The following is a 14,266-nucleotide window of genomic DNA, read 5'->3' as shown; positions in this document are numbered from 1 at the left end:
ATCTGAGAGGTGTTGGACTTCTTATGTCAGTTGCTCTTCGACAAGATCCGTTTTGATCATGGAGACAGCCCACAGCGTAGGGATAGGGGGGCTGTGGCATCTACAATCCAGGTCTTTCGTGTGATACGTCACGTTCGCAACTTTCGTCATCACGGATTCGAATTGTAATTTATTTCCTACTGGCAACAGTTGACCAACTTTTTGGTGTGGTACCGTCATAGCGTAATCATTGGAAGCACTGCACAATTTGAAACAGTCGATAGTTATGTCTTAAATGGTCAAGAACGCTTCATGACTATCCGTGCAAGCCAGATTTTGGGCTTTTAGCAAGGTGGCGATAGCTTCACATTACGGTACCAGCGAGGAAGTGGTCGGTGACCAGGATGAAACCGATCTACTTAAGTACTGGGTAAGTTGCGTAATGATTTTTCAGGTATTGAATGAAAGAAGGCCAACCAAGCCTATTAGCAACATTGAGCCCGCATCTGCCCCGGTGGCAGTAGCGGTAAGCAAACAGTTGACCTGGATATCGTTAGCTTTTGAAGAGCGCCGGAGGTGAACAGCAAGTGAGCCTCAAAGAATTACTTCCCTCGGCGCAAATTGCAGTACATGGGATGAAATGGTCATACTTGTCCTCCTTGGCGTTTCAAGGATAGTGCTATTGGCTGCCGAAGGTGTGTTGTTAGCTCTGAAATCCCATAAACAAGGGCTGCTGGGCTGCTGGCCGTAGGACAAGGCGGGTGATAGATATTCTATCAGAACGGTAGCAAGACAATAAAACTTCTGTTTTCATTCAATTACAGTGCAAGGCACTGTAAGGAAAGTTATTGTGGCTCTGAAAGAACCAAATATTCAACAACAGACCATAATTCAAAGAACTCATCATCTGGTTTCATTGCGGTCATCGTAGCGAACTCATCGCAGTCAAGATATGACTCAAGTAGAAACCCTCTCTCCTGAAAAGGGTGGGTGTCCCTTGCACGCCAGCTCCGCTGTAGTCGTGAGTGACAGAACACACAGACACCGCAAGCCCTCCAGTATCGACCAAGAAGCTATTCTCAGAATCAAGTATTGGGACGCTTTCCTTGGTCTGGACTCGCTACAGGCTGGTCACACCGAGTGGCTCAACGGCTCGGCACTGGATGTCCCCACGGAGTTTCGATACCTGCAGCAGCCACCAGAGGTTCGGCAGCTGATCAATCTGCTCGACACCAGTGCTGATGCGGGATTGTTCCGTCATTCTGGCGGAACGAGTCTCGAGCATAACGCAGATAAGGTCCGCCAGAGTCTTGAAGGAACAAATCACGGTGGTGATAGCAAACTGCTAAAGAGTATCAGAGCACACGAGTTTACGATGTGGCCCGTCGATGTGGGAATGCACTGGGTCGTTCTGATTCTACACATGCAGCAAACGGGCGGATCAAAGGAGTTTGATCATGTCGCTCAAGCTGTTATCATAGATACAGACCACGACCCTTTGACGGTAGGGTTCGTGCTGGACAGACTCAAGACTGTCCTGGCTGCAGGCGGCATCTCTTTCGCCCGTACCCCAGAGCTTCTGCTGAACATGTGGGTTCCGCCGCAGGATGATGGCTGGAGTTGTGGCCTCAGGTGCTACGCAGCGATGAGCGAATTCATGCAGAGGGTTACAAGGCTTTATCTAGCTGGCAAGACGTACGAAGACTCTCTGTGGGAACCTATGCCCAGCTGGTTCCTTGCCCAGTCTGTGCGAGAAGAAATGGCCGGGCTATGCGCCGCCATGTGCGTTCGAGAGCTGAAATACAAGGCTCGCATTGCTATCGAGCTCGTGGACAGTGAGCACACGTCGCGGAAGGGATACAAGAAAAAGTCTGCGAGTAAATATCTGAGTGCCACAGCTTTGAAGCCACAGAGAGGCACGTCTAGGAAACAGGGGCAAGACAGGAAAATAGGGGTGCGGACTATGTCTCGAGCCAAGTCATCACATATCCATCCCCATCATAAGGTTAATAAAACCGCTCCCCACCGTCGATCCATAGGGCAGCCTGATAATATTTGGCTGAAGAAGAGAGTTCCAATCGTGTGGGATGAAGATGTGCTATAAGTCACCAAACCAAACCTGCCCACTTGGCAGATCTTGGCTTCTGCTCGCAGAAGGCACGCGCTAGTTCTGAGAAGAAAGGGGAGACGGAGGGAGGGGGGCACACAAAAGAGCCTCATGACATATATTTAAAGAAAGGTAAATATGGAGTAGATGTTGCCCGTATAGACAAAGAAAAAGTCAGATATACAGGGCATACTACATATGTGCGTGTGTCATCCAACGCCAATACGCCGAAATCCCCTGAGTCGTGCCCTGTAAAGCTCTAAGAAGCCACCCCATGCGAGCATACGAAGCTCTCGTTTATGTTTTCTATAATGAAGGAGGCCTCTAGAATGACCATATCCATGTCCGCGTTAAATAGTTTACACGCGTGGCAGAGCCTCGCTTGCCACCTCTGCTTCCGTCACAGTCTCTTCATCACTTACAGCAACCGACTCAGAGTTAGGTCCCCCGGCAGGGACTGGCTCGTACGCTTCGTCCTTTAGGAATACTGCGGATTAAGTCAGTAACGATGTGCAAAAAAGGGGTCGGGGGTGGTTGCTAAGGGGAGAACATACAATGAGGCCGCAAGAAGAGACTAGCAATCATAGCCAGCCCAAAGAGCGATGTGAGCAGTACAAAGAATGCCTGGGGAAATGTTTCCACAGTTGCGGCGTAGATGCCATTGAACAAGACCGGCGAGAACACTCGCCCAAGAGCATGAAGCAGTCCAATGGCCCCGAGTAACGAGCCTACTTGCTCGGCAGGGACGTGCTTAGTAGTTGCGCTCTGAATGACGGGACCGCCCAGGCCACCAAAGGCTGTGATTATACCGAACATGACGAAAAGTTCTTCCTTCCGCACCAAGACGTAGCCCAGAATGCCCACGGTGTCTGATGCCAAGGACAGGCGCAGCAACCAGATGTCGATCTCATCTGCTCCCTCGTTCTTCTCGGCTACTATAATACCACTCTCGCGACGCTGACGCTGCATTGGCCGCAGCCGAAACCAGTAGTTGATTAACGGGAAGATGCCAAGGAGCACAATCACGCGGATGAAGCTGATGAGAGACACGAAACGCGAAGCCTCAAAGTTCCCCCAGTTGAATATGTACTCGACGTAGAGGATTGTAACTGTTCCAGATCCCATGGCTGCCGAGAGAATCACCGCGTCGATGAGCGCAAGTATAATCATGTTGCGCCGCAGGCTCTTGTTTGCACGCCCACCGGGAGCCAATATCTTCAGAGGTGCTAAGGGGTTTGCGCTCAAAAGGGCTGGAAGCCAATCGGGGCCATGTTCACTGATGTAACCCGCAGCGTTGGGTCCCACCCAGCCACCCATAACGCGTGGAAGATGAGAGCGCATGCGCTCTGCAAGTGATTCCTGTTCATTTTGATACTTCTCCCGAGCCAGCATCTGGCGTTTCTTTGATAAAGACTCGGGAGTGATGAAGAGAATGAACAGGATGAAAAAGATGTGACATCCAAGCGTGACGTAGAAAATGGAGAGAAGGGAACCTGTCCACTTGACGAAATATCCAGCCAAAAGAGGGCCCAAAGCAAGGCCGGTAAATAAACAGGCGTGGAGGTATCCGATGGTGACGCCGCGCTTCGAGGGCGGTGTGCAATCGCTGGCATATGAGGACCCGAGGATGTTTCCGGCCGTAAACGAGCCTGTGACCCCATCAAAGAAGGCCCCGAGAAGGATCCAGTGGTAGTCGATTACATCGGGGTATTTCGCTGCGAGGATTGTGACGATCTCGTTCAATACACCACCGCAAGACGCAATCGTCAGAAGGCGTGTGCGTCCGTAGCGGTCCGATAGAGCTCCAAGCTTCGGCGCAGTCAAGGCGCTCAAAACGCCGATCAACATGCTGAGAGTCAAGGTGAAGGTCGCGACATTCTTCTGAACAGCTGGTATGTTGCACTGAGGATTATCGCCACCAAGCACGACCGGGGAGAAGGTGAAGGCAGGGTCCTTGAGTGTCTGGTCGGCAAAATAATTGCGGCAGACCAGGTCGACTATCCTACAGAGGATAATCTGATTAGCCACAAGTGCTTCACTCTGTCACGGCGAGTGTAGCCCTGCACGTACAAGTTAAGCTTTGGCACGATGACGCCTCCGAACGCGAGCGTGAAGAGGAAATAAGGGCCAATAAGCCAATACACCTGGCGACCGGGTCAGTACCACGCATGTTGGGAAGTTCATGGCGCCGCTACGCTCGACAGCGTACCGGGCAGCTGGGAACGTACAGACGGCCGCCGCCACCACGTCAGATGCTCGAAGTCCTCGTAACCTATCCAGCTCCTATCGCTCCCTCTACCCTCGCTATCATCGCGGTCGGCGCCTGCGCCAAGTAGAGGTGACCCTTCGCCAGGATTGGACCCCGTCTCTTCGGCGTCCATCATGATAATCTGTCCGCCCCCACCCTTTCCGGGCTGGCTTTCGGTCGTCATTCGGGCAGTCGGATACGCTGGATTCGCTTTCGTGGGTCGCGTTAAGGGTCGCACACGGCCCGGATATGCGCGGATGGCCTGCTGCGGCTCTTGGATGGAACGTGAGGGATTGTATGAGCCACCAGGCGTGGTGGGCGTGGTAGCTATGTGTAGGATCGCGATGGGCAGCGGAATGTCCGGGTGAGGAAGCAATGCGCTCCTAGGCGCGTGCTAAATGTTTTACTAATCGCGCAAGCCCTTGCGAATCCATGCCGCGCGCAACCAGCAGGGTAATCGGATAGGAAGGGCAAGAGATGCTGATGTGAGCGAGGCCGAGATAAGAAGGAGAGCAGGGAGTTATGTACACCGGTCCGTTCCCCAGGTTTAGGTCGGAATACCAGCGTCGACTACGTAATGCACGGCCTAGCTGGGCCATTCAGCCATTCCGAAGGTGTCGGACGCGGACCGGGAAGTTAACTCCGGCGCACGTCAGGAGTATATGCACAGTAAGCCAAGTCCAGGTCATGTTTGGGGGTTATCGGGGCCACGTCTGCGATAAAAGTTGGAAGTGGGCTTCCACGAGAACAGGCAAATGCAGAGGAGCCATAGCTTATCGCGACAGATTAACTAGGCGATCTGCCCCTGGGAGCCCGTACTATGGCTATGGCTATGGCTATCCAGGCTAACCAGGCTGTGGCTGTGAGTCGGGTGTGACTGCAATGCTTCCTAAGCCCCTAGCTAGGCTTCCTTGCAAGCCACGAAGCCCATCCCATCTGTAGATGCTACAGCTTGTCGATCTGGAATTGTCTGGCAGTGCTTCAGACCCAAACAGCCGCGGTGGCATGACTTAATCAGCGGGCATGAAGCACATTGCGTTGGCATGCGTGTGTGTGAATGGCTTGACCGGGTTCTTGTAGCCAGTGGTTTGTAAGCTTTCAGTTCAGTGTCGGGACCGTTAGATTGTGGAATAAGGTTTTAGTTTCAAAATTGTTCGGGGATGAAGAGTTGGGCAACAGAAGCAAGCTCCCGCCAGACGAGCAGACGAGCCCTCGACCACTGCAGGTAGCAGATCCTACTTAAAGTAACAGCCCAACTATACCCCGAAGCTGCTGGGAACCAGCAAAACCCGCGCTCGGTCCCTTTGTTCTCAGAGTTACTTCTGACTTGATCTTCGTAGGGAAAGACCTATGAGTCCTACCCTACAGGAAGGACTAACTCGGGGTAACTAGTGCTAGGTAGTTAGACGATCCGTCTTTCGAGCGCGCGAGAAGTTATGCCGCTCGTCGCGCCGCGATAAGAGAAGAGGAGACTCCGGGCTGGGATCGAATGATCGTGTGGACTTTGTGTTCCAAGTTATCGTAGATATACCGATCACCTCGCATGCGGTTCGGGGCCTCTGCTGTTGGCGCGGTGGATTCCTGCACTTCTCCCATTCCATACTTGTCCCTACCGGTAGGTTGTGGTGCGAGGTGAGCAAAAAGGATCCAGGATCCCATCTTCCAGCTTGCGGCCTTGGCAGACTCCCGTCTCGCCGGTTCCCCTCCCCCTCCCTCTCGCGTGCGCGCCCAAAAAGCCTCCTACTGGAGTCCTTGCAACTCGCCCTCCACCCCCCACAAAGAAACAGACAGGACTGGCTGGGCTTCCCGCATGCGAAACAACACGGACACAAAACCCCGCCATAGCCATCTCGTCACTGACGTACGTCCCAACGTCCCGAGATCCCAAAACCCATCTCTCAAGCGCCCACGCTCGCCCACACTTGTTGGCCGGCTCCGTTTTGCCCTTTCTCTTTGCGACTCCCGGCCGCTACTTCTCGTTAGCGTCACGGTTGTACTGGAAGGGAAAGGCCCAGTGTGCTGTTGTGTTGAGCGAGAGTTTGGTTCGTTGCCGTCCAGCGTGTGCTTCCCTGACGGCCTGTCTTGTCTGCATTTCTTTCTCTACTCGCGACGAGCATCGGATCTGGGACAGCCCGGCCGGCACGTTTGTTCGTTCGCCCAGCAGCTCTAGTAGATACCTAAGCTTGCTGCTCCGTGCCTGACCCGACCTGACCTGACCTGACCTGTCCTGGCCTTATTTCATTACCCACAGTAAAACAACAGAGATCAACCAGGAACCCCAATCTGCCCATCCCTAAACCGCCGCCCGCCGCCCGCCCGCCCCCTCCTCTTCTCCACGCCCACGCCCACGCCAACATCGTCCATCCCCCCCATCACATCACCCTCGCTCGCTGCCACAGCCTGGTCCCGCGCGTGACGACGCGCACCCAACCGCCAGCATGAATTCCGAGGACGATGCCATGATGAATATCTACAAGAAGATCGAGCGGGAGAAGGCCCTGATCAACGCCGCCAATGCTATGCGACAGCAGACCAACAACGACGATGTCAGATCCCGCCTCGACAGCCAGATGCGCGAGGGCCGTAGGAACCTGCAGTTCTTTGAGGAGAAGCTGCGGGACCTCCAGGTGCGCCGCCTGGGCCACGGCGTGGACAGCATGAGCGTCAGCTCCGGCTCGACCGCCGTCGCATCGCTGCGTCCCAAGAGCTCCGACCTGCGTGGGGATGCTGAGGGCCCGCCGACCCCCCCGCCCAAGGATGCCAGCGGCGGATATACCGAGCCGGATCGAGGCTCCTATGGCTCGATCAACTACAGTCAGATTGGCGGCCACGGCGACTTGATGCCCCCGCAGCATCCGTACGCGCCGCCGGGGCCCAGCTCAGGCATCCCCAAGCCCAGACCCAACTTTACGAAGCTGGGTGAGTCTTCTGCTCCGCGAGGGCTCCCTGTAGCCGCGTGTATCTCGTCTCACTCGAGCTGTACTAATGGCCTCTTCCAGACCTGATCAAATATGACACTCCATATCTCGGACCCCGCATCCAACTCATGCTTTCGCAGATCCAGTTCAAGCTCAACGTCGAGGAGCAGTACCTGAAGGGTATCGAGAAGATGGTTCAGCTATACAGTATGGATGGCGACAGAAAGAGCAAGGCCGATGCCGCCGCCAAGCGGATAGAGAGCAAACAAAAGATTCAACTCCTGAAACAGGCCCTCAAGAGATATGAAGAACTCCACATCGACGATGTGGACTCGGTCGACTCTCCCGATGGTAATGGCCCCTCTTTATCCCTATAGTCAATTTGACCTCTCTGTTGACTAACTTGATGCAGATGATAGTATCAACATGCCCAACTTGCGAAAGCCTCTGACAGGCCAGCTATCTTTTAGGGTGATCCAGGTCCGGGATGTTGATCACGCGAGCACCGCCCGGTTCAGCAGAGGGCCGGAAACTTTTGTTGCCGTCAAGGTCGAAGACAACATCGTCGCCCGGACCAAAGCCTCGCGGAACGACAAATGGGAGGGGGAGTATCACAACATTGACGTGAGAGAAGCCAACGAGGTGGAACTGACCGTGTACGACAAGCCAGGCGAGCACGCCTTGCCCATTGCCATGATGTGGGTCCGGATCTCAGACATCGTCGAGGAGATGCGCCGTAAGAGGATCGAGGCAGAGGTCAACAGCTCCGGCTGGGTCTCGGCAGACCGAGTAGGAAACTCAGGGGCAGCCCCGGCACAGTTCCCAATGGGCCCGCAAGCACCGCAGTTCAGCCCACCACCTGGCGCCCAAGGATTCCAAAACCCACAAGATCCGCAACAACAGCAGCCGCAGTTCGGTGCCCAGGCCATGCCGTCGGCTGCTAACCAACCCATTGACGCTTGGTTCACCCTGGAACCTACCGGCCAGATTCATCTCCAGGTTAATTTTAACAAGATGAACAAGGATCGTCGCCAGGTCGATCTCGGCCTCGGTCGTAAAGGTGCTGTTCGTCAGCGCAAGGAGGAGGTGCACGAGATGTATGGGCACAAGTTTGTCCAGCACCAGTTCTACAATATCATGCGTTGTGCTCTGTGCGGAGATTTTCTCAAGTACTCGGCGGGCATGCAGTGCGAAGACTGCAAATACACATGTCACACAAAATGCTACACCAGCGTCGTTACAAAGTGTATCAGCAAATCGAACGCCGAAACCGACCCAGACGAGGAGAAGATCAACCACCGTATTCCTCACAGGTTCCAGGCGTTTTCCAATGTCACGGCCAATTGGTGCTGCCACTGTGGTTATATACTACCACTTGGAAAGAAGAATTGCAGAAAGTGCTCAGGTACGACCTCGCAAAGCCGTTCAGTTTTTGACCATGTACTAACCAGATGGCAGAATGTGGCTTGACAGCCCACGCGCAATGTGTCCATCTCGTACCGGACTTTTGTGGTATGAGTATGGCTGTGGCTAACCAAATTCTCGAGGGCATTCGAACTCAGAAGCAGCGGCAATCCAAGGTCTCATCCCTGAGTGACCGAACTCTTCGCCAGGGCAAGATGACACCCACGTCAGAGGGACCTGTTTCTCCGTACAGCTCAGGAGGAACGGGATCATACCAACCTAGCATCGCGTCTCAGGAGGCGCAGAACGCCGCCAAGGCGATGTACGCAAGCCAAACCTCCCCGACGAGACCCGCTCATCCGGATCGCACATCGTCTAGCACATCGAGTGCAGCGGCTGCTGCCGCGACAGCCGCGATGAGCAGCACATCTGGAGGGCAAGGCAACCGCCCTGGATCAATCCCAGACTATACCTCAGGCCGGTATGGGGGATATGGTGGCCCTGATGCGCAGGATGACCCCTACGCACACAACCAGGGATACAATGCTCCTCAGCAGCCCAAGTACAATCCCGCAGCTTACGCGAATGTCAACACATATCCCAGCCAGCCGCAAGCACAGCCGCAAGGGCGTCCGGCTCCGCAGCAGTCAATGAGCCCGCCTCCAGCGCAGCAAGCCATGTACCCACCCAGCGCTCCTATCCAAAAGCCACAACCAGTGGTAGAACCAGCCTCTGCTGTGTCCAGACCGGGAGCCGTGGCTGGAAAGCCTGCTCTGCCCTCGGCTACCGATCCTGGAACTGGTCAACGAATTGGACTAGATCATTTCAACTTCTTGGCTGTTCTTGGAAAAGGTAACTTTGGCAAGGTCATGCTGGCGGAGACGAAGAAGTCGCGGCGTTTGTACGCCATCAAGGTCCTCAAGAAGGAGTTCATTATCGAGAATGACGAAGTAGAGAGCATCAGATCTGAGAAGCGAGTCTTCTTGGTTGCCAACCGAGAACGACACCCATTCCTGACTAATTTACACGCATGTTTCCAGACGGAAACTCGTGTTTACTTCGTCATGGAGTACGTGAGTGGTGGTGACTTGATGTTACATATCCAGCGTGGCCAGTTCGGGACCAAGCGTGCCCAGTAAGTGTTTGTCGAAGCTCTTCGTTTTGCTTTGCTAACCGCATCCCAGATTCTACGCCGCTGAAGTCTGTCTGGCTTTGAAGTACTTCCATGAGAACGGTGTTATTTACCGTGATCTGAAACTTGATAACATTCTGCTTACTTTGGATGGTCACATCAAGATTGCCGATTATGGTCTCTGCAAAGAAGACATGTGGTTCGGCTCTACTACTAGCACATTCTGTGGAACTCCTGAATTCATGGCGCCAGAGGTAAGCAACATATGGACATTCGCACCTCGGCCACTAGCTAACCCCATGCTTTAGATTCTGCTCGACAAGAAATACGGGCGAGCCGTCGATTGGTGGGCCTTTGGTGTCCTGATCTACCAGATGCTGCTTCAGCAGTCTCCCTTCAGAGGTGAAGATGAAGACGAGATCTACGACGCCATTCTTGCTGATGAGCCTCTCTACCCGATCCACATGCCGCGAGACTCGGTGTCCATCCTCCAAAAGCTGCTGACCCGAGAGCCGGATAAGCGACTGGGAAGCGGTCCCACTGATGCTCAAGAAGTCATGAGCCAGCCTTTCTTCCGCAATATCGTCTGGGACGATATCTATCACAAGCGTGTTGCGCCTCCTTTCCTGCCGCAAATTAAGAATGCTACGGATACCAGCAACTTCGACTCCGAGTTCACGAGCGTTACGCCCGTTCTCACCCCAGTGCAGTCTGGTAAGTCATTGCGCATTCTCCGATCTGGAAGTACAGCAAACTAATATTCCTCAGTGCTGTCGCAAGCTATGCAAGAAGAGTTCCGCGGGTTCTCTTACACAGCAGATTTCGAGTAAAAGGACGAATAATACCAGGTTTGGGGGAGAATGGCCGGTCCACGTACGAAAAGTTGCGGGGCCTGTCGTGGTGCGCAAAAATGCGCAGGGCCAGCAGCATCCATCCCTGTTTTGGATTCTTTCCACCCCGAGGACGACGCCAGCCGGTTAGGCGTGGTATATACCCATGATGACGGAGGGGCAAGGGGCCTTCGAAAAGCAATGAGTCAAAGTGGTGACGAAGCGACGTTGTAGTGTTTTACAAGAAGGAAGGGGAAAAGGTTGGAAGGGAGGAGGAAACACTTCTAGATTCTCGCCGTGAGTCCTGGGCACAATGTGGCCGCCTTTTAATAGACCAGGTAATGTAGCGACTTCGAAACAGAATACGGGCAAAGCGCTTCGATTAGAAACCCTATCCTGCAAATCACCTAGCGTGAGGCCAAGCCCCTATACCTGCTGTACTAGGAACATTCCACAGGCTGAGACAACGGCGGTAACTGCTGACAGAAGTAACAGTAGTGCGTAGAGTGGATTTGTTCCAGTAGTTTCTGGATTAGAGGCTATAAGCGTACAGATTTATCTACAATGTACACGATAAATGGGGCCTCATGGGTCATGCGTAATACCCTGATACCCCTGATTCCTCCAATATGGTCGCCCTTTGATCTTTAGCACTCTTTATCTATACACTTAAACATTGGCCCTGGTCGGCATCGGCAGTGGCAGGAACAGATTTGCGCTGGTCTGCGGTTCTGTCACGTTCTCCGCAGAAATAGTATAGCAATGCTGCCCGCAATGGCAGCGCCGGCGGCCACGCCCTCCAACGCGACCAAAGATACGTCTCGCATTCGGATCGCCACTTTGCGCTCGCTCGTCAGGTCCGCGGCTGTTTCCTTCCACCACGCCGGGTCCGTGAGGACTTCCCGCCACGACACTGCTGCCGCGGGCGCTGGTGTCTCCTCTAGTATTTCTGCCGCCTCGGCCACGGCAGGGCTCGCAGGGTCTGCTGCCACAGAGGCCGGTGCAGCGGCTGCAGCAGAAGCAGAAGCAGCCGTAGCAGTAGCAGCTTCAGGCGCCAGAGCCGCGGCCTTCCGGTCGGCCTCCCGGAAGACGGGCATGAGCTCCTCCCACTCCCGCAGCCGCTGGGCACGCTCCTTCTCCTCCTGGTTGCCCAGGGCCTCGCGGACCTTCTCCTCGAAGCCCTTGACCAGGCGGGCGCGGCGCCAGGGCTCGGCGCCGAACTGGAAGACGAGGAAGAGCAGCACGTTGACGCCCATGAGACCCCAGGTGCCCCAGGTACTCATGCGGCGGATCTTGTCGCTCCAGATCTGCTCCTCGTGGTAGCGGGCGAGGATGCCGGCGCTAAGCTCGCGGCTGAGCCTCTCGGCCTCGCGCTCGGCCTCCTCCAGGTCGCGGGCGCGCTCAGCCACGTCGGCCTCGAGCTCGTAGTCGGTGCGGTAGAGGGTGGTGAAGCGCTCGAAGTCGAGCGGGGTCCAGGTCTTCTGGCGGGCCATCAGCGTCGTCACCTCGCGCTGGGTCGAGGCGCGCTCGGCGACCTTGGCCTTGTAGCCGCCGCGGGCCGCGTGCAGGTCCTCCTGGGCGCGCGTCAGGCCCGCCTCGAGCGAGGCGATCTGCGCCTTGAGCGACTCGATGCCCGAGTAGCCCGTCAGGTCGTTGATGCGCTGCGAGGCCACGAACAGCGACGACTGTGCGCGGTCCATGAACTCGGTGAAACGGGTGCTCAGCTGGGAGCGGCGGGACTCGGTATGCGAGGGCAGGGATGGGTTTGAAGTAACGGGATTAGAGGTCTGAGAGGCGTTCAAGGGCGGCGGCGACGACGGTGACTGCGGTGGTGGTGGTTGTGTTGCTTCGGATGGTGACGATTCTGCTTCTGTCGTTGCTGCTGATTCGGAGCTGCTGGAGGCCGAGACATGTTCGGGCTTGGGCTCGTCTTTACGAGGAGGAGGTTGAGGTGGTTCGGGCGGAGGTGTGTTTGTGGACGAGAATCTCAGCTGCCGGCCGAGGGTGAAGCTGCAGCTCAGACATATCGAGGGCGGCCTGGAGGCTGGCCGGGGACCGAAAGCAGCGGCGAGCCTCCCGGAGCTGGCGGTGGTAGCTAGGCCGTTCTGCCAGTGTTCTAGGAGCAGGCGGGAGCCGGCTCGAAAGAGCGGCCGCACTGCCGTCGAAGGCGACATGGTGGGCTCGGTCGACGCTCCAATGGCCCCCCAGGGTGCGGTAGGCTTTGCCGGCGGACCACGGTCGTAGGAGGAGCAAAGGAGGAGCTTGGGCCGATTCAGCGGAGAGGACGCATTCGAAAAGTCGAGAACTGTGGTGCCAGACCAAAGTGCACACTGGACGGACGGGGTCCCTAGCTTCTCGGACGGGAACGGAAACACGGCCAATTCAACGGGTGTGCCGCCCCGGGGTGGGACGCGCTGTTGCGGCTCACCGCTTGTCGTTCAGGGTCTAGCGCAGCCAAGCCGGGGCTCATCTGCAGCCATTGGACGCTACCTACTCCGTAGGTAAGGTTGGATGCTTGGTGCCGCCCCCTGGCGCCGCGGGGCCGGGCAGAACTACAGGTTACCGCCATAGTGAACGACCAGTGCTACCCTGGCCACCTAGGTACTTCCTTAGTGCGTGCCTCAACTAAATGCACACCTGCAGATCATCCCACCTTGCCGCTAGGTTGCTCGCTGGGCCGCAGCGGTGGTGTTGCGCTTGGAGGGGCACCGGTGCCGCACCCCCCAAAGGCACGGGGGCGGTTGATTGACTCTTGACTCTTGACTCTTGACTCTTGCTTGCAGCTCCGTCGCCGAACGGCCTTGGAAAACATAGTTTCTGCGCATTCATCCCATCCCTCTGTGCCTTTCTCTCCTGTGCTTTTGTATTCCCAAACAGCAACTCTAGAACCTCTCTCTCTAGTCTCTTCGAACCGCCCATAACACCGATTGACACGACAGACCTGGTGTTTAAAGTGACGTCATTTCTATAGTCTTTCTGCATAGGCGAACAATTTGAGAGACTTTTATTCCCACTGTCCGAGACACAGCAGGAACATTTGGGTATATTCCACATATTTGATACCCGCGACACCGCATCGCATAGCCGACACCTCGAACCCTTTCGAGTCATATACACACCTTCGTCCCCTACGCAAACTCAGCACGATGGGCTCCCAGACGCCAGCCTCGCTCCCCGCCCTGCGGACCAACCCCAAGGCCATCTTCTTCACCGACTTCGACGGCACCATCACGCTGCAGGACAGCAACGACTACATGACGGACAACCTGGGCTTCGGCACGGCGCTGCGCAAGCAGGGCAACCACGACGTGCTCGAGGGCCGCAAGACGTTCCGCGCCAGCTTCCAGGAGATGCTCGACAGCGTCGACACCCCCTTTGACGAGTGCATCCGCGTCCTGCTGGCCAACGTCGTGCTCGACCCCAAGTTCAAAGAGTTCTACGCCTGGTGCCGCGCCAACAACGTCCCCGTCGTCGTCCTCAGCGGCGGCATGCAGCCCGTCATCCGCGCCCTGCTGGCCCACCTCGTCGGCGAGGAGGAGGTCCGCGACATGCAGATCGTCAGCAACGACGTCGCGCCCCGCCCCGGCAAGACCATCAACGACGTCGGCGGCTGGAACATCGTCTACCACGACGACAGGTGAGTTTCGT

The 14,266-nt window shown here is 55.8% G+C and overlaps 4 protein-coding genes across 4 annotated transcripts; 2 read left to right on the top strand and 2 right to left on the bottom strand.

The window, feature by feature from the left end:
• Positions 1-931: 931 nt before the first annotated feature.
• JN550_001142 (uncharacterized protein) lies at positions 932-1,983 on the top strand (the record flags this gene model as incomplete). The annotated part of the gene is made up of 2 exons (XM_049309793.1): positions 932-1,856; positions 1,913-1,983. The coding sequence occupies 2 exons, from the start codon at positions 932-934 to the stop codon at positions 1,981-1,983; spliced, it is 996 nt and encodes a 331-aa protein (XP_049177048.1).
• A 462-nt stretch (positions 1,984-2,445) lies between these two features.
• On the bottom strand, positions 2,446-4,470 carry JN550_001141 (uncharacterized protein; the record flags this gene model as incomplete). The annotated part of the gene is made up of 4 exons (XM_049309782.1): positions 2,446-2,573; positions 2,641-4,088; positions 4,157-4,230; positions 4,315-4,470. 4 exons carry the CDS (start codon positions 4,468-4,470, stop codon positions 2,446-2,448), a joined length of 1,806 nt encoding a protein of 601 aa, XP_049177047.1.
• A 2,302-nt stretch (positions 4,471-6,772) lies between these two features.
• JN550_001140 (uncharacterized protein) lies at positions 6,773-10,618 on the top strand (the record flags this gene model as incomplete). The annotated part of the gene is made up of 7 exons (XM_049309771.1): positions 6,773-7,253; positions 7,334-7,603; positions 7,665-8,657; positions 8,711-9,791; positions 9,841-10,042; positions 10,097-10,502; positions 10,557-10,618. 7 exons carry the CDS (start codon positions 6,773-6,775, stop codon positions 10,616-10,618), a joined length of 3,495 nt encoding a protein of 1,164 aa, XP_049177046.1.
• A 734-nt stretch (positions 10,619-11,352) lies between these two features.
• On the bottom strand, positions 11,353-13,187 carry JN550_001139 (uncharacterized protein; the record flags this gene model as incomplete). Its single annotated transcript, XM_049309760.1, has 2 exons — positions 11,353-13,032; positions 13,113-13,187. The coding sequence occupies 2 exons, from the start codon at positions 13,185-13,187 to the stop codon at positions 11,353-11,355; spliced, it is 1,755 nt and encodes a 584-aa protein (XP_049177045.1).
• Between the last annotated feature and the right edge of the window lie 1,079 nt (positions 13,188-14,266).

This window comes from Neoarthrinium moseri (genome assembly GCF_022829205.1).
Source record: "Neoarthrinium moseri strain CBS 164.80 chromosome Unknown scaffold2_Wmoseri_CBS_16480, whole genome shotgun sequence".
NCBI lineage: Eukaryota > Fungi > Ascomycota > Sordariomycetes > Amphisphaeriales > Apiosporaceae > Neoarthrinium > Neoarthrinium moseri.
This window is presented reverse-complemented; position numbering and strand designations above follow the sequence as displayed.